Consider the following 27,744-nt stretch of genomic DNA (forward strand, 5'->3'; position numbering starts at 1 on the left):
TGTTACCTCCCTGCGCTAAAATATCCACTTTCACTGACTGGGATCACCTGTGAGGTCACTTGGGTGAGATAGCACAGGACATCTTTGCCCACGGAGCTGTGCCCCAGCAGGAGTAAGAAACCTAGTTGGGAAGAATTGTTTTCAAAGAGTGAAATAAATTGTATCATTGCTAAGTTATTGGTCAAGTCGAGATACTGTTGCTGTTATAAAAATAGCCCAGAAAGCCTGAAATTACTGATGTATATTTTATTTTGTGTTACAGAAACAGAATCAACTCTTTCTACTCTATAGTAGTGAAATAGGCAGCTAATCATATCGGTAGATAACCCATTAAATGCAGAAAACGATTTAGGCAGATGTAACGTGGCTATCATTGTATTCGGACAGGCATCCGGTGGAGGGAATGGAAGAGTTCCAGGCCACAGTGTGGAAATCCTGGTCAGGTCACCATCATGGGGTTCAGCAGTTTTCAAAGGAACAAGCTTCCAGGAGCTCTGGAATAGAAAGGAACAGATGCTTAGAATATGGCTGCACTGGCTCTCACTATAAATGTCCCCTGTAGCAATGGAGTTTTTAAATTGATATCGTTTCTTTTGTGAATTTTTGTGCTGATCCAGGTGAGGAACATTAGTGGTGAGGAATGGAGCACTTGCATTTCAAGCACCCAGTGTTAATATCAAACACTCCCAGGTCAAGAATACCTTAACTTAGGTACTGAGTAAACCCCCTGTACACTGCCCCATCAAACAATGCCAGGTTAGGTATTGCCTAGTTTAAAAGCACAATAATGCTCCTTCTACACTGTTTCAACAGAACATAGCCCCAAACTTAGAGGTACACTTCCTACTACAGCAGCGTGACATTTTAACATTTCCCACACCAGCCTACCTATGCCCTCTTTGAGTGAGATTGTCCTTCAATGCCAAGTTAGGACAGCTTTATACTAGGGATCCAAGCATATAGGAATTAGGTTGAGTCTACTATCTTGCACAGATTCCTTACAGCCAGGTATTCATCCCATCAATCTGGGCTGGATTTGAAAGATCCAAGCAGTGAAAGGCCAGTGTATATTACACTGCAAGATCTGGTTTCCTCCTCTTTCTTCGCCTATCCCCTTCATGCATGCCGTATGAACTGGTGACGCTTATTACAGATATTTTAAAATGAATTGTTTTCAATTATTCTCAAGCTGTGATGAGTCAGTAGCTGTTCCCAACTAATACTTTGGGAATACGCTGAATGTCACTATAGCCAACATCTTGGGCCAAACCTTCATGGTGCTGAAAGCCTGGAAAAGCCGAGATTGCAGTTAGGGATGGATTTCTGACACTAGAGCTGTAGCACAGCCTGATCTAAACGAGACAAAAGCCAGATCCTGTTTCAGGACACTGGAGAAAAATATTACAATTAGATACATAGGATTACATAGGATATACAGCACAGAAACAGGCCATTCGGCCCAACCAGTCCATTCGAGCCTCCTCCCGTCTTTCCTCATCTAAATCTATCAGCAGAACCCTCTATTTCCCTTCTCCCTCAAATGCTTGTCTAGCCTCCCCTTAAATGCGGAACTGGGCCATGACAGTAATCCAAAAACAGACAGCAAACTCTCTAGTAACCTCACCAAGATCAACAAGGAATTTGTACACTTTTACAGCACATGGTGTCCCAGCAGGAGACAGAGATGCTTGGCTGAATTCTCACTCCCATGGCCATTGGGTAACTGGCAGGCCCCACACTCCCAGATCTCAGCTACTAAGATCCACAGAGATATAAAAGGCTGCAGTCAGTGAAGCTATAAAGACCTTGGCAATGAGACTTGGATCTCAGAATGTGGACTTCATGACCTCAACACCTGTAGTGTATGTACCTTTAAGAGAGAACTACTTTGACAGTTCCTGTATACTGTAGTACCGGCAGTGACCACACCTGTATATAAGCCCTGAGCAGGCATCTGTACTGTTAGTTTTTAGACTACCCTCATCCAGTAAACACCTGTTGATTGTTGATCTGCAGTCTCCGTCTATTTATTGAAGAACACCATACCTTAAGATTCACCGATTTAATAGTGGCGACAAGGTCGATTTGAACCTACCTGCAACTCTGCATTTCCTCCCAAGGATTCGCTCCTGGAGGACAGTGGAAGAAAGTCGAGGCCAGAAGCACGGGCGTCGACCACGAGCAACCGCCCAGTCATCCGGCAGAGAGTGAGCATTGCAGGGGAGGCTGTTGAGAGCTGGGCTTGGTTCTCCAGCCACGACGATCCAGCAACAGGCTGGCAACAGGTACAGTGCAGACCCTTCCTGGACAGCGGCGGCTGGAGCCGACCGATGGCACAGAAAAGGCCGAGCAGCGTCGACGGGGTAAGAGAGAGGGTAAAGCGCACAGGGCGCAGCCGGGGGTGGAAGATCGAGCGGCGTCGACGGAAAACAAAAAGAGAGAGAGGGTAAAGCACAGCCGGGGTTCAGGACCGAGCGGTGGCAACGAGAGAGGCGCACAGGAAAACGCGCAGAGCGCAGCCAGGGCTGAGCAGCGTCCGCGGGGGAAGAAAGGAAGTGCGGGAGACGCCATTTGAGCCACGGAGAAGAAGGGAGAGCGCGGGAGACGCCATTTTAGCCAGTCTAACCACACCCAGGGATGCCAAAGAGTGGCAGTGACACAGCGTTCGACAATGAAGTCGAAGATTGGGCGACATATGTGGAATGCATTCAGGTGTACTGCAAGGCGAATGAAGTGCCAGATGCCAGGAAAGCACTGGTTTTGTTGAATTCCATGGGTGCAAAAATGCATGGATTACTGCGAAACCTAATAACCCCAGAGAAGCCAGTGGATAAGGATTTCGAAAACATAGTGGAAATCCTACAGGACCACTTAAACCCCACACCGCTGCTGATAGCAGAAAGATTTAAGTTTCACAAAAGGAACCAGCATAAAGACGAAAGTAATGCTGAGTATATAACGGAACTGCGCAAGCTATCAAAACACTGCCAGTTTGGAATGGGACTAGCAGACACGTTAAGGGACAAGTTTGTGTGTGGGCTTCAAAGTGAAGGAACCCAGAAACGGCTTCTATCAGAAAAGGATCTTACACTGGACAAGGCTTTCAGCATGGCAGTATCACACGAAGCAGCCGCACGGGGCGCTGCAGAGATACAACGGAGACTGCAAGAATGTGGCACCAATGAAATGTCATATGGAGCAGGGAAGTGTTATCGCTGCGGCAGAACAACACACGACCAGAAGGATTGTTGGTTCAAGGACCAAGTGTGCAGACAGTGTGGAAAAGCAGGACACATAGCAACAGTCTGCAGGTCGGGGAAGAAAACCAGCAGCAAGAAATCTCCACAAGAGAAGTACAAAAAGGTACCTAAGGTGACGGAGAGCAGTTCAGACGAACAGAAAAGTGATACAGACTCCGGAAGCAAGAAGCTGGGTTGTCTGAAACTACATAATGTAATCAAAATGGAGGATCACCAGACTATCTGGCTCACGCTCAAGATAGACGGAGTCCAAGTGAAAATGGAATTGGACACAGGATCAGCCCTAACAGTCATAAACCGAAGGGACTACAAGCGGCTATTCTCACATATACCCTGGAGAGCTACAGAGATTGTCTTGAAGATGTACACGGGGCAAAAAGTCTACCCCAAAGGAAAAATAAGGGTGAACGTGATATACAACGGCCAGGAAATACCAAAAATGGACCTATATGTATTGCCAGATGGAGGACCACCACTACTAGGACGTGAATGGATCCGGAAGATACAATTAGATTGGCATTCCATACAGGCACTGACGGTAGAGGCCAAAAAGGATGACGACGTCACACCTGGACGACTGTCAAAAATGCTAACTGACGCACAAGAAGTGTTCCAGGAGGGACTCGGAACACTAAAAGGCATAACAGTGACGATTAAATTAGAGGAAAATGCAAGCCCAAAGATTTTTAAGGCCAGACCGGTGCCTTATGCGATCCGCCCAGCCGTCGAAGCAGAGCTGGAAGGTTTGGAACGTTCAGGAGTACTGTCCAAAGTGGACTGGAGCGAGTGGGCTACACCCATCGTTCCTGTAATGAAGAGGTCGTTGAGTAATACGCCTGGGGAACCAAAGAAGGTTCACATCTGTGGGGACTTTAAGGTGACAGTGAACCTAATCCTTCACACGGTACAATATCCGCTTCTGCGGATTGAAGATATTTTCGCCTCGCTATCTGGAGGAAAACGCTTCACTAAGATTGATCTGGCCCAGGCGTACCTGCAAATGGAGGTAGAAGAAGCCTCGAAACAATACCTCACAATCAACACTCACAAAGGTCTCTACCAGTACAACCGGCTGGTGTTCGGGGTAGCATCGGTTCCGGCTATTTGGCAAAGGGCAATGGATCAAGTCCTGCAAGGGATTCCAGGGACCCAGTGTTATTTGGACGACATCCTGGTCACGGGCAAAAATGACAGTGATCACCTCGCCAACCTGGAGCAGGTGCTCACTAGATTGAAGGAATATGGGCTACGAGCTAATCGCCACAAATGCGAGTTTTTCCAGAAGCAGATCTCGTATTGTGGCCACGTTATTGATGAAGAGGGGTTACATAAGTCCCCTGAGAAGATTGAGGCAGTAGTCAAGGCTCCAGCACCGGAAAATGTGTCACAACTGAGGTTGTTTCTCGGGCTGGTGAACTACTACCATAAGTTCTTACCAAATTTGTCTACAGTATTACACCCACTGAACACCCTACTGCAGACGGGGGTACCATGGAAGTGGAATGACAAATGTAAACGAGCTTTCCAGAAGTGCAAAGAATTGACCACATCAAAAGAGGTGTTGGCCCATTTCAACCCAGCACTACCAATTCGGTTGGCGTGTGATGCTTCACCCTATGGTATTGGAGCGGTGCTGTCGCACAAATTCCCAGACGGGTTGAAGAGGCCAGTAGCCTTCGCGTCTCGGTCACTAACCTCAGCCGAGCGCAACTACGCCCAGATTGACAAAGAGGCCCTCAGCCTAGTATGGGGAATGAAAAAGTTCAACCACTATCTGCACGGGCAAAAGTTCACCTTGCTGACTGACCACCAACCACTTGTCTCTATCTTTAATCCAAAGAAGGGCGTTCCGGTGATGACTGCGCAACGGCTACAAAGAAGGTCCCTTTTTCTAGGGACAAACCAATATGAAATAGAGTATAAGGGCACGAAACAGCATGGAAACGCTGATGGGCTATCACGCCTGCCACTTCCTACTGCGGAGGAAGCACTAGCAGTGGACCCTGTCAAAATATTTTATTCGTCGATAATTGAACGCTTGCCAGTAACTAACGCGGATATAGAGAAGGAGACCCGAAATGATCCGACACTGTCTCGGGTATATGATTTGACGGTGAAGGGATGGCCAACACATGGCGACTCACTGTTGCCAGCATTCTCATCCAGAAGAGAACAGCTGTCAGTATGCCAGGGGACAGTGATGTGTGGATCCCGAGTGGTAATTCCACCCAAGTTAAGGGAGAGACTGCTCAATGAGCTTCACGAAGGCCATCTGGGAGGGGTGAAAATGAAAAGCCTTGCTAGGGCTTATGTGTGGTGGCCGGGAATCGATCAACAAATTGAGGACCTAACAAAGAGCTGCTCAGGATGCCAGAAGGTCCAAAATGCACCACCACATGCCTCTCTACACCCATGGGAGTGGCCCTCCTCTCCATGGCAACGGGTGCATATTGATTTTGCTGGTCCATTCATGGACTCAATGTTCTTAATAGCAGTGGATGCGCACTCAAAATGGCTGAGGTGATCAAAATGTCCTCCACCACTATGGAGAAAACGATTGCAGTCCTACGGACCATATTTGCCAGGAACGGCTTGCCAGAGCAGATTTGCTCTGATAATGGACCACAGTTTGTGTCGGAAGAGTTTCGGAAATTTATGAGCAGGAATGGGGTAAGGCATTACACATCCACCCCGTATCATCCAGCCACAAATGGATTAGCTGAGAGGTTCGTACAAACCTTTAAAAAGGCAGTAAGGGCCATGTGCGATGACGACATTCCACTGCAGCATAAGATGGACAATTTCCTGTTAGCCTACAGAAATGCGACACATGCAGTTACCAACCAGACCCCGGCCATGATGTTCTTTAACCGAAGGTTGAGATCTCGTCTGGATTTGCTCAGCCCAAATGTGCGAAGACATGTTGAGAATAAGCAATTCCAGCACATCAATGAGAAGCCGACAAGAAGCTTCAATGTAGGACAACCAGTCTTGGCCCGCGACTACCGAACAGTGAAATGGCAACCCAGAACGATATGCACACGGCAGGGGCCACTAATGTACACAGTGGATGTCGGGGAGAACATTGTGAGACACCATGTCGACCGGATCCTAGCGTCACAGGAACGAGTCAACCCCATGTCCAGCATACCTGGTGATGAACCCGACATACCGGTAGCATCTACCCCAGAAACAGTAGCATCGGAAACTGATGAACTAACCGACGACAGGGGGCCAGAATCGCCTCCGCACCAAGAACAAGACACTCAGGAAAGGCGCTATCCAGAAAGGATCAGGAAGCCGCCCCAAAGACTGAATCTATAAATGGACTATTTCAGTTAATGTGCATGTTAAAATGTTAACTGTTATTTGAATGTTATGGTACTGTTAATCTAAAAGGGGAGGAATTGTAGTGTATGTACCTTTAAGAGAGAACTACTTTTACAGCTCCTGTATACAGTAGTACCGGCAGTGACCACACCTGTATATCAGCCCTGAGCAGGCATCTGTACTGTTAGTTTTTAGACTACCCTCATCCAGTAAACACCTGTTGATTGTTGATCTGCAGTCTCCGTCTATTTATTGAAGAACACCCTACCTTAAGATTCACGGATTTAATAACACCCACCAGAATATAATGAGCTATTGAGAATCATACATTGAATGAACCGCATCCCACACAAACTCCATCGCTCTGGCAATTCTTCTTTGGATAGTGGGCCTGGCATTCACAAGGGCCATTACTGGCCCCACCATCCTCTCTGTTCTAATTGGGCTCGAAGAATGGCGAAAAGATACCTGCATCTAACAGCCCAGCCAAGCACCATTACTGCTTCTCCCAGAGTGTCGCGTGACCTGGGAGAACTTGATCGGAACGCAGGCATTCCCTGGTTTGAACACACAATAAAAATCCAACAATCTAAAGACAAAAAACATGTTGATTTAAGTTCACAATTCACTAATATTTACCAGGAGGTTCACAGGACTGGAGTCCTTTCAGTACACCGATGTATTTATCACCCAGGAAACTTTTGTAATCAGTGAAGGGGACTTCAATGAGGCACTGGGTGGAGTCCTTAAAAAGAAGGTCCTTCCCTGAAAACAAAGCTGAGTTGAACATCGCGAAACTGCTTTCCTCGGATCCACCACGACCATGTTTCAGCTGGAATAAGAAGCAAATCTGTTACCGGTGCTGACAGCAGACACACTCCAATGGTTTGTATGTGAATTATATTAGGAACATTGGAACAGGAGATGGCCATTCAGCCCCTCGAGCCTGCTCCACCATTCATCTGGATTATAGCAGATCTGTACCTCAACTCCATTTACCTGCCTTTGCTCCGTTTCCCTTGACAGCCTTACCTAACAAAAATCTAACGATTGCCGTCTTGAAAGCTTCAATTGTTCCATCAACCTATAGCCTTTTGGAGGAGAGAGTTCCAAATTTCCACTACGGTTTATGTGGAAAAGTGCTTCTTGATTTCACTCCTGAGTGGCCTATTCTACCACAAGGATGCATAGGACAGCTGATATTCATTGATGTCTAACACATATCGAATTACCTGGAGAATCCCTCACTGTACACCCACGTTGTTTGTGAATTGACCTTTCTGCAGCATCTCTCGGTCTTCAAAGATGTCTCCTTCATGAGACTAGAGATCTAACAAGGCTGGGAATGTCACTGAGCTGGGCTGAGCCTTTAACTGACTCAATTTGTAACAGAAGGAAATCTAATACATTTCAATGCTCACTTCCGCTGTTGTAGGGACACATGGAATTCAAGTGGTGACATCATCTTTTAATTCCCAAATTCGGGTAGAGCCCTGAAAATGGTGGCCAATATCCTACCACCCTGTTGCCATGGAAATGCTCACCGGGTCCGACCACTGGACAGCTGGAGTGGCCCCTGGAGTCAGGCAGTAGGTCCATTTCAATTAGAAATTGGGGCTCTTTGACGTCAATAGGGCCCCGATTGCCTTTTTGGCCCGAACAGGGCGGAGTGTGCACCTTGGACACTCTGACAAGTATCAGCCAGCAGGCCAGTCGAAGAGGAGCCTGAAGCTAAATTCCTCTTTTTTGTGGGGCCAGGATGAGCTGTAAATCCTCATTTGCAGGAATTAACCTCTGGTGGTTTCTAACTTGCTACAATCCACCAATGAAGTCTACATTTTTTATTGCTGAACAATAAAATATGTTCACACACTCACCTGTTCACTTTTCAGCAGTTCGAGAACTTTATCTCTCTTATCTGGTCGTGTCATAACAGCATGCGATGGGACATCAGCCAAGTGGCAGTTCAGGAACTGATCGATTGGGGCTGTGCTGCCATCTTTGCACAAGAGGTGATAACTAGAAGAATCCAGATTCTGATTCCAAGGGAGCGTTCCATTCCCTAAGTGTAAAAATGATTCCAATAATTAACATCTTATACCATCTGCCTGAAATTTCCTATTAAGCCTTTAGTGAGATATCTCGTCAAACACCCGCTGAAAATGTATATATACTACATCTACTACATTCCCTTTATCTATCCAATTGGTCACTTCTTCCAGAAAATGCTATTGAATGTGTTAAACACGACTTGTCTTTAACAAATCCATATTGGCTGTCCTTAATTAGCCCATGCAGTTCTAAATGCTCACTAATATTATTTCAAATTATAGGGAGTAATTATTATTTTCACTGTCTGGGTGATGATCTGGTGGAGTGGATCCCTGGCCGTTGTAGAATGCACCCGATTTTCATCCCATTCAAATCAGCCAGGCGGTGAAGGTGAAAATGTTCCTATCAAGCCTTTAGTGAGATAGCTCATCAAACGTTGTAATTTGAGTACTGTTGGGGGGGATGGCTTATCAGAGCAACGAACCTGGGTGAGGAGTGCAGAGCGAGGAGCGGCGGCAGTTTAAAAGCGGCGGATTCAGCGAGGCCCGACCAGAGCGACGGACCTGGGTGAGGAGTGCAGAGCGAGGAGCGGCGGCAGTTTAAAAGCGGCGGATTTAGTGAGGCTTACCAACTCAGCAGCGGGGGAGAGAGGTAAAAAGTAATCAAGGTGTGACGTCACCAGGAATCAGGTAAGTGATTGGTGAGTATTTCTCTCTTTTAAACTTTAACTCTGGTTTATAGTTTCTAAGGTCTCTCTGGTGTAGCGGGGACTGTTGGTAAACCATTTAACTGTAGTGTAATTAGTGGGATTGATTGATTTAATTTAAATTCAATTAACTAAAGGGTAAGTCATGGCAGGACAGCCCGGCCACGTGGTATGCTCCTCTTGCGATGTGTGGGAACTCAGGGACAGGTTGGACAGGAAGAAAGGGAATGGGTGACCAACAGGCAGAGTACTAGGCGCAGGCAGGTAGTGCATGGGTCCCCTGTGGCCATCCCCCTCTCAAACAGATACACCACTTTGAGTACTGTTGGGGGGAATGGCTTATCAGAGGACGGCAGCAGCAGCCAACTTCCTGGCACCAGGGGTGCCTCTGTTGCACAGAACGGGAGGAAAAGAGGGGTAGAGCTATAGTAATAGGGGATTCTATTGTAAGGGGAATAGATAGGCGTTTCTGCGGCCGCAAACGAGACTCCAGGATGGTGTGATGCCTCCCTGGTGCAAGGGTCAAGAATGTCTCCGAGTGGCTGCAGAACATCTTGGAAGGGGAGGGTGAACAGCCAGTTGTTGTGGTGCATATAAGCACCAACGATATAGGTAAAAGCGGGATGAGGACCTAAAAGCGGAATATAGGGAGTTAGGAGGTAAATTAAAAAATAGGACATCAAAGGTAGTAATCTCAGGATTGCTACCAGTGCCATGTGCTAGTCAGAGTAGAAATAGAAGGATATTTCAGATCAATACGTGGCTGGAGGAATGGTGCCAGGGGGAGGGATTCAAGTTCCTGAGATATTGGAACCAGTTCTGGGGGAGGTGGGACCAGTTCAAACTGGACGGTTTGCACCTGGGCAGGGCTGGAACCGATGTCCTAGGGGGAGTGTTTGCTAGTGCTCTGGGGGAGGGTTCAAACTAAAATGGCAGGGGGTTGGGAACCTGAGCAGGGAGACAGAGGAAAGGGAAACAAGGATAAAAGCAAAAGATAGGAAGGAGAATAGCAAAAGTGGCAGTCAGAGAAATCAACGGTTTAAATCAAACGTGGCCACAGTAAATAATAATTCTAATAGGTCTAAGAGCGTTAAAAAAACAAGCCTGAAGGCTTTGTGTCTTAATGCGAGGTGCATTCGTAATAAGGCGGATGAATTGGCTGCGCAAATAGAGGTAAACGAATATGATTTGGTTGGGATTACGGAAACGTGGCTCAAGGATGGCCAAGACTGGGAACTCAATATCCAGGGGTATTCGATATTCAGGAAAGATAGGCAAAAAGGAAAGGGAGGTCGGGTAGCATTACTGGTTAAAGAAGGGATTAACACAATTGTAATGAAGGATATTAGCTCTGATGATGTGGAATCTGTATGGGTAGAATTGAGAAATACTAAGGGGAAGAAAACGTTAGTGGGAGTGGTATATAGACCTCCAAACAGTAAGGTGGAGGTTGGGGATGGCATTAAAAGGGAAATTAAAGAAGCGTGCAATAAGGGCACTGCATTCATCATGGGTGACTTTAATCTACATATAGATTGGGCTAACCAAATTAGTAACAATACTGTGGAGGAGGAATTCCTGGAGTGTTTACGGGATGGTTTCCTGGACCAATATGTCGAGGAACCAACCAGAGATCAGGCCATCTTAGACTGGGTATTATGTAACGAGAAAGGATTAATTAGCAATCTTGTTGTACGAGGCCCCCTGGGTCGGAGCGATCATAATATGAATGAACTCTTCATTAAGATGGAGAATAAAGTAGTTGACTCAGAGACTAGGGTCCTCAATTTAAATAAAGGAAACTATGATGGTCTGAGGAGCGAGTTGGGTAGGGTTGATTGGGGAATGTCACTCAAAAGGTTGATGGTGGATAGGCAATGGCAAACATTCAAAGACCGAATGGATGAACTACAGAATTTGTTCATCCCAGTTTGGCATAAAAATAAAACAAAATAGGTGACTCAACCATGGCTAACAAGGGAAATTAGGGATAGCATAAGACCCAAGGAGAGGACATATAAATTGGCCAGAAAAAGTAATAATCCTGAGGATTGGTAGCAGTTTAGGATTCAACAAAGGAGGACAAAGGGATTAATTAAGAAAGGGAAAATAGAATATGAGAGTAAGCTTCCAGGGAACATAAAAACTGACTGTAAAAGCTTTTATAGATAGGTGAAGAGAAAAAGATTGGTGAAGTCAAGCGTAGGTCCCTTGCAGTCAGAATCAGGGGAATTTATAATGGGGAACAAAGAAATGGCAAACCAACTAAATACATATTTTGGTTCTGTCTTCACAAAGGAGGACACAAATAACCTCTCAGAGATGCCGGGGAACATAGGGTCTGATGAAAGGGTGGAACTGAAAGAAATCAGTATTTGTATGGAAATGGTGTTAGGAAAATTGATGGGACTGAAGGCCGATAAATCCCCAGGGCCTGATAATCTACATCCCAGGGTACTTAAGGAAGTGGCCCTAGAAATAGTTGATGCATTGCTGGTCATCTTCCAGAACTCGATAGACTCTGGAACAGTACCCATGGATTGGAGGGTAGCTAATGTTACCCCATTATTCAAAAAAGGTGGTAGAGAAAAAGCGGGGAATTATAGACCAGTAAGCTTGACATCGGTAGTGGGGAAAATGCTAGAGTCCATTATAAAAGATGTAATAGCAGAGCACTTGGAAAGCACTGACTGGATCGGACAAAGTCAACATGGATTTACAAAAGCTAAATCATGCTTGACTAATCTACTGGAATTTTTTGAGAATGTAACTGGCAAAATAGATAAGGGAGAACCAGTGGATGTGGTGTATTTGGACTTTCAGAAGGCTTTCGATAAGGTCCCGCATAGGAGATTAGCGTGCAAAATTAAGACACATGGGATTGGGGGCAAGGTATTGACTTGGATAGAGAACTGGTTGGCGGACAGAAAGCAAAGAGTTGGAATAAACGGCTCGTTTTCCGAGTGGCAGGCAGTGACTAGATCGGTCCTTGGACCCCAGCTGTTCACAATATATATTAATGATCTGGACGAGGGAATTGGATGTAATATCTCCAAATTTGCAGACGACACAAAGCTGGGTGGGAGGGTATGCTGTGAGGAGGATGTCGTGAAACTCCAGTACGATTTGGACAGGTTGGGTGATTGGGCAGAAACATGGCAAATGCACTATAATGTGGAAAAATGTGAGGTTATCCACTTTGGCGGCAAAAACAGGAAGGCAGATTATTATTTGAATGGTAATAGATTGGGAGAAGGGGAAGTGCAAAGAGACTTGGGTGTTCTTGTGCACCAGTCGCTGAAGGTAAGCATGCAGGTGCAGCAGGCGGTTAAGAAGGCAAATGGTATGTTGGCCTTCAGAGCGAGAGGGTTTGAGTACAGGAACAAGGATGTCTTGCTACAGTTGTAGTACCATTATTCAAGAAGGGGAGTAGGGAAAAACCGGGGAACTACAGGCCAGTGAGCCTGACATCAGTGGTAGGTAAATTATTGGAAAAAATTCTGAGGGACAAAATTAGTCTCCACTTGGAGAGGCAAGGATTAATCAGGGATAGTCAACATGGCTTTGTCAAGGGAAGATCATGTCTGACTAATTTGATTGAATTTTTTGAGGGGGTGACTAGGTGTGTGGATGAGGATAACGCAGTGGATGTGGTATACATGGATTTCAGTAAGGCCTTCGATAAAGTCCCGCACAGGAGACTGGTCAAGAAGGTAAGAGCCCATGGAATCCAGGGTGCCTTGGCACATTGGATACAAAACTGGCTTAGTGGCAGAAGGCAGAGGGTGATGGTCGAAGGTTGTTTTTGTGACTGGAAGCCTGTGGCCAGTGGGGTACCACAGGGATCGGTGCTGGGTCCCTTGCTGTTTGTGGTCTACATTAATGACTTGGATATGAATGTAAAAGGTATGATCAGTAAGTTCGCGAATGATACAAAAATTGGTAGGGTGGTAAATAGCGAGGAGGGTAGTCTCAGTCTGCAGGGCGATATAGATGGGTTGGTCAGATGGGCGGAACAGTGGCAAATGGAATTTAACCCGGAAAAGTGCAAGGTGATGCACTTTGGGGGGACTAACAAGGCAAGGGAATACACAATGAATGGTAAGACCCTAGGCAAGACGGAGGGTCAGAGGGATCTGGGTGTGCAAGTACACAGATCCCTGAAGGCGGCGGAACAGGTGGATAAGGTGGTAAAAAAGGCATATGGGATACTTGCCTTCATTAGCCGAGGCATAGAATATAAGAGCAAGGAGGTTATGATGGAGCTGTATAAAACACTGGTTAGGCCACAGCTGGAATACTGTGTGCAGTTCTGGTCGCCACACTACAGGAAGGATGTGATCGCTTTGGAGAGGGTGCAGAGGAGATTCACCAGGATGTTACCAGGGCTGGAGCACTTCAGCTATGAAGAGAGACTGGGCAGATTGGGTTTGTTTTCCTTGGAGCAGAGGAGGCTGAGGGGGGACATGATTGAGGTGTACAAAATTATGAGGGGCATAGATAGGATGGATACTAAGGAGCTTTTTCCCTTAGTAGAAGGGTCAATAACAAGGGGGCATAGATTCAAGGTAAAGGGCCGGCGGTTTAGAGGGGATTTGAGAAAGAACTTTTTCACCCAGAGGGTGGTTGGAGTCTGGAACTCACTGCCTGAAAGGGTTGTGGAGGCAGGAACCCTCACAACATTTAAGAAGCATTTGGATGAGCACTTGAAATGCCATAGCGTACAAGGCTACGGACCAAATGCTGGAATATGGGATTAGATTAGACAGGGCTTGATGGCCGGCGCGGACACGATGGGCCGAAGGGCCTCTATCCGTGCTGTATAACTCTATGACTCTATGACTCTATGAGTTGTACAGGGCCTTGGTGAGACCGCACCTTGAGTATTGTGTGCAGTTTTGGTTGCCTTATCTGAGGAAGGACCTACTTGCCATGGAAGGAGTGCAGCGAAGATTCACCAGGCTGATACCTGGGATGGCAGGAATGACGTATGAGGAGAGATTGTGTCGATTGGGCTTATACTCACTGGAGTTTAGAAGATTGAGAGGGGATCTCATCGAAACCTATAAAATTCTGTCAGGCCTGGACAGACTAGATGCAGGAAGGATGTTTCTGATGGCCGGGGAGGCCAGAACCAGGGGTCATACACTAAGGATAAGGGGTAAGCCATTTAGGACTGAAATGAGGAGGAATTTCTTCACCCAGAGAGTGGTGAACCTGTGGAATTCTCTGCCACAGAGGGCGGTGGAGGCCAGTTCATTAAATATATTCAAGAAGGAGTTGGATATATTTCTTAAGGCTAAAGGGATCAAGGAATATGGGGAGAAGGCAGGGACAGGGTACTGAATTTGGATGATCAGCCATGATCTCATTGGATGGCAGAGCAGGCTCGAAGGGCCGAATGGCCTACTCCTGCTCCCATCTTCTATGTTTCTATGTTTCTAACTCCTGCTGAAAATGTATATATACTACATCTACTACATTCCCTTTATCTATCCAATTGGTCACTTCTTCCAGAAAATGCTATTAAATATGCTAAACACGACTTGAGCTCCCAACAATTTGCCTTCACTGATACTAGACCAACTGGTCTTTCATTACTCTTCTCTCTCTCGAACAAAGCTTTGACATTGGCTACTCTCCAGTCCAATGGCACAATTTGCATATTTAAAGAGGATTGAAAAATTGTGGCCAGAGCCTCTGCTATCTCATCTTAAACTTCTTTCAACCATCTAGGCATATGCCATCAAGGCTGTTTCTTATCCACCTTGAGTTGTGCTCATTATTTCAGAACCAATTCCTGTTCTAATATTCACACTGAATGATTGTAGTGAGACCTACATTCTCACTACCATAAACATTTGTAAAAATAGTTAATATCTCCATCATACCTTCAGCCTCCATAATTAAACTCCCTCACCATTCCTAGGTAATCCTACCCTCTCTATCTATTCTTTTGCAATTTATATGCTTATAAAAGCCCTTACTATTTCCTTTTATCTGCTAGTTTTGTTTGTATTCCCTTTTAGCCCTTCTTCTTCCTCTTCTTAGGCAGTCCCTCGGAACCGAGGATGACTTGCTTCCACATTAAAAATGAGTTCTCAGGTGACTGATGAGTCCAATGCGGGACCTACAGTCTCTGTCACAGGTAGGGCAGCCCTTCTAGCCACTCTCTCGCCACCTCCAAACCACACTTCCTTTATTGCTGATGATGATGATGATGATCTTGAGCTCAGGGACTGACACTCCAGCTGAAGTCAGTTAGCTCAGCACAAGCCAGGAATCTGATGTGTGTGGCTCAGGACAGCACAGCTCAAGTTCTCCACAAATTTCACGTACCGTCAGTGTTCTCAGGAACGGTGGTATGTTTAACGAAAGCAACGTCGCCCTCTTCCACCAGGCACCTGAAGGCAAGTTCATTCAGAAGTCAGAATTACAAATATAACTGCTTTCAATATTTCTCTTCTTCTCACATTTTCTCCCCCTCCTCTTCTGAAGAGGCTGACTCTTGCTCGAGCATTGGCAGCCCTCTGGTACCCCACCCAAGTGACCTTCCTTAAAATATGAGTATAGACAGTGAGTGTCAGCAGGCAATTTGACCCTGATGGATGTTGTGGCCAAGCTGAGTCCTGTCCATAGCCCTATCCACACACGGACTTTCCAGCAGCTGGCTGCCAATCAGGAGATGTAACCCTGGCTGCGATGTCCCTTCTCAATTGGACCCATCGTTGTCATCCAGCCCAGCACTCAGCTACATGCTGAATTCCCCGAGTGTCGCTGTTTCCAGCATTTGCTATTTTTATTTCTTTATTCTGCTATGTTGTTTGGTGGGTCATTCTAAACAACACTCATCCTTTAGCACTCTCGTCTCTGAGTCATGAAGTTTGTGGGTTCAAGTCCCACTCCAAAGACATGACCACAAATCCAGGCTAACCCAGTGCAGTACTGAGAGTGGGCCGCACTGTCGGATGTGTCGTCTTTCAGTGGAGACCTTAAGCCAAGGTCCCATCTGCACTCTCAGGTGGTCATAAAAGATCTCATGCCACTATTTTGAAGAAAAGCAGAGGAGTTCGCCACAGTGTCCTGACCAAGATTTATCCCTCAATCTACATCACTATAACAAATCATCTGGTCATTATCTCATTGCTGTTCGTGGGGCCTTGCTGTGTGCAAATTGACTGCTGCATTTCTTACATTACAACAGTGACTGCACTTCAAAATTAGTTCATTGGCTGTTAAGCGCTTTGTGAGGTTATGAAAGGCACTGTATAAATGCAAGTCTTTCTTTCTCTTTTTACCTGAAGGCTCCACTGTAGCTGAAGTACCTCTCACTGCTGTTGGCCGCACACTTGTCCGTTGGTGTCCCTTCACTACCGATACACAGAGCGCACAGTTTGGGGTGCAGGGCGGCATTCGCCCCAGGGGCACAGCTTTCACTGAAATATGTTGCTTCATTCAAAAAAAAACAGATGTTAAATTTTTGGGTTGATTATCCCCAGCTTCTGTTTGGACTGTGATACTAAATATTGCTGATTGGCTTGTGATATCACGCAGTTATCACGCAGTTATTACGGATCAGTCTGAGCCCAACAATAGTCCATGCCAAATACTGACATCATGAATCAATCAGATAGTTGGGAAAAATATTTCAAACCATTTTCAGTCATTATGTTAGTTCCTAGTATCACCTTCCATTAATCCTCTTTCCAGGGCATTTAACCTTAGCATCTGTTCCCTACCAGAAACCTCTCCCAGCCTCTGCTCCAGCACCCTCCAGGGCCATTCTGAATGCTCCTGCTCTGTTCTCCCCTTCTGGGGAAGTGCCCCACTCCCCACAGCTCCAGGCTCTGCTGCCCACTGCATTCTTCTTCTTCCAGCCCTGCTTTCCCGGTCAGAAGCACAGTTGGATGCTTCTGCAGGCCAGAGGGTTAGTTTTGAGTCGCTGGACAGGCTGAATCAAGTTTGGGTCTGGCATCTATTGAGAGGTGCTCCTGCTGCGCTTAAGATTAAAGCAGAGAAGCAGAAGGATTGTAACTTGGGAAATCAGCAGCCATGAGAAGTGAGCCTGTGAACCCTCTCAAACCTCATGCTCTTGATCCACAGCAGAGTCTTACTGTGCCTCTATTGGAATTCAATGTGGGCAAGTGTGAGGCCATCTACTTTGAAACCAAGAAAGATAGATCGGAGTATTTTCTAAATGGAATGGTGAGCAACTAGGAACTGTAGAAGAGTGAAGAGATTCAGGAACCAAGTGCACAAATCATTTATACTAATAGACAGGTTCAAGATGCAATCAAAAAGGCTAATGGAATGATAGTCTTTATCGCAAGGGGACTGGAATACCAATGGGAGACAGTTATATTTCACTTGTGGAGTGTTGGTCAGATCACGTCTGGCCTACTGTGTTCTGTTTGGAGCACCACACCTCAGGAAAGATACATTGGCCTTGAAGAGGGTTCACCAGAATGATACCGGGGATTAAAGGGTTAAATTATAAGGACAGGTTGCATAGACTAGGCTTGTTTATCCTCGAGTAGAGAAGATTGAGAGGTGATCTGATCAAGATGGTTAAAATGTTAAAAAGATTTGACAGAGTAGATACGGAGATATTATTTTGTCTGGTGGGGGAATCAAGAACAAGGGGACATAATCTTAAAATTAGAGCTAGGCCATTCAGGAACTAAATCAGGAGGCACTTTTCATAAGAACATAAGAAATAGGAGCAGGAGTAGGCCATACGACCCCTCGAATCTGCTCCACCATTCAATAAGATCTTGGCTGATCATCCATACAAACTGTAGTAGAAATCTGGAACTCTCCTCCTCAAAAGACTGTGGATGCTAACATACTTTGAGCTTTCAAGACTGAGATAGATAGATTTTTGTTAGGTAAGGGTATCAAGAGATGTAGAGCAAAGGCGGGAAATGGAGTGGCGATGCAGATTAACCATGATCTAATTGAATGGCGTTCCAGGCTCGAGCAGCTGAATGGCCTATTCCTGTTCCTAATGTTTCAATGGACACTTGGAATGCTTTCTTTTATTTTGTTCATTCCTGGGAAGTGAGCATCGCTGGCAAGGCCAGCATTTATTGCCCATCCCTAATTGCCCTTGAGAAGGTGGTGGTGAGCTGCCTTCTTGAACCGCTGCAGTCCACACAGTGAAGGTACTCCCACAGTGCAGTTGGAGAGATAGTTCCAGGATTTTGACCCAGCGACGTTGAAGGAACGGCGATATATTTCCAAGTCAGGATGGTGTGTGACTTGGAGGGGAACTTGGAGCTGGTGGTGCTCCCATGCGCCTGCTGCCCTTATCCTTCTAGGTGGAAGAGGTTGTGGGTTTGGGAGGTGATGCCGAAGAAGCCTTGGCGAGCTGCTGCAGTGCATCTTGTAGATGGTACACACTGCAGCCACGGTACGCTGGCGGTGGAGGGAGTGAATGTTTAAGGTGGTGGATAGGGTGTCAATCAAGCAGGCTGCTTTGTCCTGGATGCTGTCAAGCTTCTTATTTTTTTATTCGTTTATGGGATGTGGGTGTCGCTGGTGAGGCCAGCATTTATTGCCCATCCCTAATTGCCCTTGAGAAGGTGGTGGTGAGCCACCTTCTTGAACTACTGCAGTCCGTGTGGTGAAGCTACTCCCACAGTGCTGTTAGGGAGGGAGTTCCAGGATTTTGACCCAATGACAATGGAGGATCGGCGATGTACTTCTAAGTCAGGACGGTGTGTGACTTGGAGGGGAACTTGGAGGTGGAGGTGTTCCCAACACTTGCTGCCCTTGTCCTTCTAGGTGGAAGAGGTCGCAGGTTTGGGAGGTGCTGCCGAAGAAGCCTTGGCGAGTTGCTGCAGTGCATCTTGTAGATGGTACACACTGCAGCCACCGTACGCCGGTGGTGGAGGGAGTAAATGTTTAAGGTGGTGGATGGGGTGGCACACAAGCAGGCTGTTTTGTCCTGGCTGGAGTCAAGCTTTTTGACAGTTGTTGGAGGTGCACTCATCCAGGCAAGTGGAGAGTATTCCATCACACTCCTTACTTGTGCCTTGTAGATGGCGGAAAGGCTTTGGGGAGTCAGGAGGTGAGACACTCGCTGCAGAATACCTCGCCTCTGACCTGCTCTTGTAGCTACAGTATTTATGTGGTTGATCCAGTTAAGTTTCTGGTCAATGGTGACCCCCAGGATGTTGATGGTGGGGGATTCTGTGATGGTAATTGTAATGTATGTACCTTTAAGGGGAGAACTACTTTTTACAGCTCCTGTATACTGTAGTACCGGCAGTGACCGCACCTGTATATAAACCCTGAGAAGTGATCTGTACATTTAGTTCGAGAGTAACCCTCATTCAGAAAACACCTGTTGAATCGTTCCCTGCAGTCTTGTTGTCTAATTATTGAAGGACACAACATCAAGATACACGGATCTAACATTGGCGACGAGCAGATTCGAACCTACCTGCAACTCTGCATCACCTCCCAGGGATTCGCTCCTGGAGAACAGTGGAAGAAGGCCGAGTCCAGAAGCATGGGCGTCGACCACGGGCAACCCCCAGTCATCCAACGGAGATTTGAGCATCGCAGGGGAGGCTGTCGAGAGCCAGGCTTGGCTTTTCAGTCACGGTGGTCCAGCGAAACGGGCTGGCAACAGGTACTGCGCAGACCCTTCCTGGACAGCGGCGGCTAGAGTCGACCGGGCGGCACAGAAAAAGGCTGAGCAGCGTTGATGGGGGAGAGAGAGATGGTAGAGCGCACAGGGCGCAGCCGGTGTTCAGGACCGAGCGGCGTCAACGGGAGAGAGGCGAGAGAGAGCAGAGCGCAGCCGGTGTTCAAGGGCCGAGCAGCGTCAACGGGGGAGAGAGGCGCGCAGGAAAACGCGCAGAGCGCAGCCGGTGTTCAAGGGCCGAGCAGCGTCAGCGGGGAAGAAAGGAAAGCGCGGGAGACGCCATTTTAAGCCGCAGCAGGGAAGAAAGGAAAGCGCGGGAGACGCCATTTTAAGCCAGTCTAACCACACCCAAAAATGACGAAGAGTGGCAGTATCACAGCGTTCGACAATGAAGCTGAAGATTGGACGACATATGTCGAACGCATAGAAGTATACTGCAAGGCGAATGAAGTGCCAGATGACAAGAAAGCGCTGGTATTGTTGAATTCAATGGGTGCAAAAACGTATGGCTTACTACGAAAACTAGTAACCCCAGAGAAGCCAGTAGAAAAGGATTTTGAAAACATAGTGTCAATCCTACAGGACCACTTAAACCCCACACTGCTGCTGATAGCAGAAAGATTTAAGTTTCACAAAAGGAACCAGCATAAAGATGAAAGTAAAGCTGAGTATTTAACGGAACTGCGCAAGCTATCGAAACACTGCCAGTTTGGAACGGGACTAGCAGATACTTTAAGGGACAAGTTTGTGTGTGGGCTTCAAAGTGAAGGAACCCAGAAACGGCTTCTATCAGAAAAGGATCTTACGCTGGACAAGGCTTTCAGCATTGCAGTATCACACGAAGCAGCAGCACGGGGCACGGCAGAGATACAACGGAGACCGCAAGAATATGGCACAAATGAAATGTCATACAGAACAGTGAAGTGCTATCGCTGCGGCAGAACAACACACGACCGTAATGATTGCTGGTTCAAGGACAAAGTGTGCAGACAGTGTGGAAAAGTAGGACACATAGCAAGAGACTGCGGGTCAGGAAAGAAAACCAGTAGCAAGAAATCTCCACAGGAGAAGTGCAAGAAGGTACATAAGGTGACGGAGAGTAGTTCAGACGAACAGAAAAGTGATACAGACTCCAGAAGCAAGGAGCTGGGTTGTCTGAAACTACATAATGTGATCAAAACGGAAGATCACCAAACTATCTGGTTAACGCTCAAGATAGCAGGAGTCCAAGTGAAAACGGAATTGGACACAGGATCAGCCCTAACAGTCATAAACCGAAGGGACTACAAGCGGCTATTCTCACATATAAACTTGAGAGATACAAAGATTGTCTTGAAGACGTACACGGGGCAAAAAGTCTACCCCAAAGGAAAAATAAGGGTGAACGTTATATATAACAGCAAGGAAACACCAAAAATGGACCTATATGTATTGCCAGATGGAGGACCACCACTACTAGGACGTGAATGGATCCGGAAGATACAGCTAGATTGGCATTCCATACAAGCACTGACTGTAGATGCCAAAAAGGATGATGACGTCACACCTGGACGACTGTCAAAAATGCTAACTGATGCACAAGAAGTGTTCCAGGAGGGACTCGGAACACTAAAAGACATAACAGCGATGATCAAAATAGAGGAAAATGCAAGCCCAAAGTTTTTTAAGGCCAGACCAGTACCTTATGCGATCCGCCCAGCCGTCGAAGCAGAGCTGGAAGGTTTGGAACGTTCAGGAGTACTGTCCAAAGTGGACTGGAGTGAGTGGGCTACACCCATCGTTCCTGTAATGAAGAGGTCATTGAGTAATACGCCTGGGGAACCAAAAACGTTTCGCATCTGTGGGGACTTTAAGGTGACAGTGAACCCAGTCCTTCACACTGTACAATATCCGCTTCCGCGGATTGAAGATATTTTCGCCTCGCTATCTGGAGGGAAAAGCTTCACTAAGATTGATCTGGCCCTGGCGTACTTGCAAATGGAGGTAGAAGAAGCCTCGAAACAGTACCTCACGATCAACACTCATAAAGGTCTCTACCAATACAACCGGCTGGTGTTCGGGGTAGCATCAGCTCCGGCTATTTGGCAAAGGGCAATGGAACAACTCCTGCAAGGGATTCCAGGGACCCAGTGTTATTTGGACGACATCCTGGTCACAGGTGAAAATGACAGTGATCACCTCGCCAACCTGGAGCAGGTGCTCACTAGATTGAAGGAATATGGGCTCCGAGCTAATCGCCACAAATGCGAGTTTTTCCAGAAGCAGATCTCGTATTGTGGCCACGCTATTGATAAAGAGGGGTTACATAAGTCCCCTGAAAAGATTGAGGTAGTAGTCAAGGCTCCAGCACCGGAAAATGTGCCACAACTGAGGTCGTTCCTCGGCCTGGTGAACTACTACCATAAGTTCTTGCCGAATTTGTCTACCGTACTACACCCACTGAACACCCTACTGCAAACGGGGGTACCATGGAAGTGGAGTGACGAATGTAAACGAGCTTTCCAGAAGAGCAAAGCATTGATCACATCAAAAGAGGTGTTGGCTCATTTCAACCCAGCACTACCAATTCGGTTGGCGTGTGATGCATCACCCTATGGCATTGGAGCAGTGCTGTCGCACAAATCCCCGGACGGCTCGGAGAGGCCAGTAGCCTTTGCGTCTCGGTCACTAACCTCAGCCGAGCGTAACTACGCCCAGATTGACAGGGAGGCCCTCAGCCTAGTGCGGGGAGTGAAAAAGTTCAATCACTATCTGCACGGGCAGAAGTTCACCTTGCTGACTGACCACCAACCACTTGTCTCCATCTTTAATCCAAAGAAGGGCGTTCCGGTGATGACTGCGCAACGGCTACAAAGATGGTCCCTTTTTCTAGGGGCGCACCAATATGAAATTGAGTATAAGGGCACGAAACAGCATGGAAACGCTGATGGGCTATCACGCCTGCCACTGCCTACTGCGGAGGAAGAACCAGCAGTGGATCCTGTTGAAATATTTCATTCGACTATAATTGAATGCTTGCCAGTAACTAACGCTGGTATAGAGAAGGAGACCCGAAATGACCAGACACTGTCTCCGGTATATGATTTGACGGTGAAGGGATGGCCAGCACATGGCAACTCACTGTTGCCAGCATTCTCATCCAGAAGAGAACAGCTGTCAATATGCCAGGGGACCTTGATGTGTGGATCCCGAGTAGTAATTCCACCCAAGTTAAGGGAGAGAGTGCTCAATGAGCTTCACAAAGGTCATCTGGGAGGGGTGAAAATGAAAAGCCTTGCTAGGGCTTATGTGTGGTGGCCGGGGATCGATCAGCAAATCGAGGACCTGACAAAGAGCTGCTCAGGATGCCAGAAGGTCCAAAATGCACCACCACATGCCCCTCTACACCCATGGGAGTGGCCCTCATCTCCATGGCAACGGGTGCATATTGATTTTGCTGGTCCATTCATGGACTCAATGTTTTTAATAGCCGTGGATGCGCACTCAAAATGGCCTGAGGTGATCAAAATGTCCTCCACCACCACGGAGAAAACTATTGCAGTCCTACGGACCATTTTTGCCAGGAACAGCTTGCCGGAGCAGATTTGCTCTGATAACGGACCACAGTTTGTGTCCGAAGAGTTTCGAAGGTTTATGAAAAGGAATGGGGTAAGGCATTACTCATCCGCCCCGTATCATCCAGCCAAAAATGGATTGGCTGAGAGGTTCGTACAAACCTTTAAGAAGGCAATAAAGGCTATGTACAATGACAACATTCCGCTACAGCACAAGGTGGACAATTTCCTGTTCGCCTACCGGAATGCGACACATGTAGTCACCAACCAGGCCCCAGCCATGATGTTCTTTAACCGAAGGTTGAGATCTCGTCTGGATTTGCTCAGACCAAATGTACGAAGAGATGTTGAGAGTAAGCAATTCCAGCACATCAATGAGAAGCCGACAAGGAGCTTCAATGTAGGGCAACCAGTCTTGGCCCGTGACTACCGATCAGAGAAATGGCAACCAGGAACGATATGCACACGGCAGGGGCCATTAATGTACACAGTGGATGTTGGGGAGAACATTGTGAGACGCCATGCTGACCAGATCCTAGAGTCACAGGAACGATTCAACCCCATGTCTCGGCCATACGTACCTGGTGAGGAACCCAACGTACAGGTCGCATCTACCTCAGAAACAATAGCATTGGAAGCTGATGAATCAACTGACGACAGGGTGTTAGAATCGCCTCCGCACCAAGAGCGAGACACTCGGGAAAGGCGTTATCCAGAAAGAATCAGGAAGCCTCCCCAAAGACTGAATTTATAAATAGACTATTTTCAGTTAATGTTGCATGGTAAAAGTGTTAATTGTAATTAGTTTGATATTTAATTGTTAAATGAGTGTTATGGTACTGTTAATCTAAAAGGGGAGGAATTGTAATGTATGTACCTTTAAGGGGAGAACTACTTTTTACAGCTCCTGTATACTGTAGTACCGGCAGTGACCACACCTGTATATAAACCCTGAGTAGTGATCTGTAGAGTTAGTTCTAGAGTAACCCTCATTCAGTAAACACCTGTTGAATCGGTCCCTGCAGTCTTGTTGTCTAATTATTGAAGGACACAACATCAAGATACACGGATCTAACAGTAATGCTGTTGAATGTCAAGGGACAGTGGTTAGACACTTTTGTTGGAGATAGTCATTGCCTAGCACTCGTGTGGTGTGAATGTTACTTGCCACTTATCAGCCCAAGCCCGAATGTAGTTCAGGTGTTGCTGCATGCGGGCATAGTCTGCTTCATTATCTGAGAAGTTGCAAATGAAACTGAACACTGTGCAATCATCAGCAAACATCCCCACTTCTGACCTTATGATGGAGAGAAGGTCATTGATAAAGCAGCTGAAGATGGTTGGGCCTAGGACACTGCCCTGAGGAACTCCTGCAGCGATGTCCTGGGACTGAGATGATTGCCCTCCAACAACCACAACCAACATACTTTGTGCTAGGTATGACCCCAACCAGTGGAGAGTTTTTCCCCTGATTCCCATTGACTTCAATTTTATTAGGGCTCCTTGATGCCACACTTGGTCAAATGCTGCCTTGATGTCAAGGGCAGTTACTCTCACCTCACCTCTTGAATTCAGCTCTTTTGTCCATGTTTGACCAAGGCAGTAATGAGGAACCCAAACTGAGTATCGGTGAGCAGGTTATTGGTAAGTGCTGCTTGATAGCACTGTTAGCAACACCTTCCATCACTTTGCTGATGATTGAGAGTAGACTGATGGGGTGATAATTAGCCAGATTCGATTTGTCCTTTTTTGGACAGGACATACCTGGGCAGTTTTCCACATTGTCGGGTAGATGCCAGTGTTGTAGCTGTACTGGAACAGCTTGGCTAGAGACGTGGCTAGTTCTGGAGCACAAGTCTTTAGCATGACAACCGGGATGTTGTCGGGGCCCATAGCCTTTGCTGTACCAGTGCACTCAGCCGTTTTTTGATATCACGTGGAGCGAATCGAATTGGCTGAAGACTGGCTTCTGTGATGGTGTGGATGTCAGGAGGAGGCCAAGATGGATCATCCACTTGGCACTTCTTGCTGAAGATGGTTGCAAATGCTTCAGCCTTGACTTTTGCACTTGCGTGCTGGGCTCCGCCATCATTCAGGATGGGGATATTCATGGAGCCTCCTCCTCCTGTTATTTGTTTAATAGTCCATTCATGACTGGATGTGGCAGGACTGCAGAGCTTAGATCTGAGCCGTTGGTTGTAGGGTCACTTAGCTCTGTCTACAGCATGCTGCTTCCATTGTTTAGCATGCATATTGCACCTTCCCCAGGTTGGTACCTCATTTTTTGGTACACCTGGTACTGCTCCTGGCATGCTCTTCTACACTCCTCATTAAACCAGGGTTGATCGCCTGGCTTGATGTTAATGGTAGAATGAGGGATATGCCAGGCCATGAGGTTACAGATTGTGTTGGAATACAATTCTGCTGCTGCTGATGGCACACAGTGCCTCATGGATGCCCAGTTTTGAGCTGCTAGATCTGTTCTGAGTCTATCCCATTTAGCTCAGTGGTAGTGCCACGCAACACAATGGAGGGTGTTCTCAGTGTGAAGACTGGACTTTGTCTCCACAATGACTGTGTGGTGGTCACTGCTACCAGTACTGTCATGGACAGATGCATCTGCGACAGGTAGATTGGCGAGGACGAGGTCAAGTAGGTTTTTCCCTCGTGTTGGTTCTCTCACCACCTGCTGCAGACCCAGTCTGGCAGTGATGACCTTCAGGACTCGGCCAGCTCAGTCAATAGTGGTGCTACCGAGCCACTCTTAGTGCTGGACATTGAAGTCCCCCACCCAGAGTACATTCTGTGCCCTTGCTACCCTCAGTGCTTCTTCCAAGTGGTGTTCAACATGGAGGAGTACTGATTCATCAGCTGAGGGAGGGCAGTAGGTGGTAATCAGCAGAAGGTTTCCTTGCCCATGCTTGACCTGAAGCCATGAGACTTCATGGGGTCCAGAGCCAATGTTGAGGATGCCCACGGCCACTCCCTCCCAACTGTATACCACTGTACCGCCACCTCTAGTCAGGACATACCCAGGGATGGTGATGGAGGAGTCTGTGGCATTGGCTGTAAGGTATGATTCTGTGAATATGACTATGTCAGGCTGTTGCTTGACTAGTCTGTGGGACAGCTCTCCCAATTTTGGCACAAGTACCCTGATGTTGGTGAGGACTTGGCAAAGGCCAGTTGAACTCCCTACCTAACAGCACTGCGGAAGAACCTTCACCACACGTACTGCAGCAGTTCAAGAAGGCAGGTGAGGAAGGCTTTGCAGGATCAGCCGGTGCTGAGGTGGATGCCTGGTGGTCCGTCCGGTTTCATTCTTTTTATTGTTACTTGTAGCGGTTTGTTACAACTGAGTGGCTTCCTAGGCCATTTCAGAGGGCAGTTGAGAGTCAACCACATTGCTGTGGGTCTGAAGTCACATATAGGCCAGACCAGGTAAGGGCAGTAGATTTCCTTTTTTTATTCCAGATTGATTTAATTTACTGAATTTAATGGTGGGATTTGAACTCACGTCTCTGGATGAATAGTACAGGCCTCTGGATTATTAGTCCAGTAACAAAACCACTATGTTACTGTTCCCTTGCTCCCCAAACACAAAGAGGTCAGCATTATAAAAGCTCTACTCCCTGCCCTGCCTTCCTTATACTTTTGGCTCTTGGGTTTTTCACCGCTCATGTGCTGCCCCATCCTTAGACCCCATGGTATTTCTGCTCCAGACCCCAGCCCACAGCTTGTCTCTCAGCTGCAGTTCCCAGATGGGATGTGTGATATCCGAGTGGTAAGGTCAGAAACTGAGAGAAGCAAGATATTAGGAACAAAACCCAACTGTTTAATTACCCGGTGTAGCAGAGAAACATCTCTTACAGGCTGCAAGCAAAACACACACTTCTAACTGCACAATGGCAAGATGGAGGATTCACCTCTGAGTCATACCCATAATGCAGTGCCACATTACCTTAATAACTGGTGTACCAGGACATTGACTACATGACCCATTACCTTAAACACTGGTGAATGTGATCCCTTAATATTTGGCTCCATCTGGTGGATAACTTAAACATTACATCCCAGATTACTATAGGATGGTACTGCTCTCTCCCAGCCCAGACCCCAACCCCTAGTTTCTCACACCAAGTAAACATTTGCAGCACCTCCAGGACAGCCCTGTCCCCACCAAGCTCT

The 27,744-nt window shown here is 46.9% G+C and overlaps 1 protein-coding gene across 1 annotated transcript in view; it reads right to left on the reverse strand.

Annotated features, from left to right (window-relative positions):
• Positions 1–231: 231 nt before the first annotated feature.
• The window catches only part of LOC147116018 (serotransferrin-2-like), a 129,453-nt gene continuing 101,940 nt past the window's right edge, over positions 232–27,744 (reverse strand). The window contains exons 13-17 of the mRNA XM_085990728.1: positions 16,647–16,797; positions 15,688–15,752; positions 8,468–8,652; positions 7,230–7,422; positions 232–494 (exon numbers count right to left, since the gene is read on the reverse strand). Of these exons, the coding sequence (XP_085846854.1) occupies positions 460–494; positions 7,230–7,422; positions 8,468–8,652; positions 15,688–15,752; positions 16,647–16,797 (629 nt within the window). The 3' untranslated portion in view covers positions 232–459. The remainder of the gene's footprint in view (positions 495–7,229; positions 7,423–8,467; positions 8,653–15,687; positions 15,753–16,646; positions 16,798–27,744) is intronic.

This window comes from Somniosus microcephalus, chromosome 6, assembly GCF_052327205.1.
Source record: "Somniosus microcephalus isolate GS21.2 chromosome 6, FLI_Smic_1.0, whole genome shotgun sequence".
In the NCBI taxonomy this organism is placed as follows: Eukaryota; Metazoa; Chordata; class Chondrichthyes; order Squaliformes; family Somniosidae; genus Somniosus; species Somniosus microcephalus.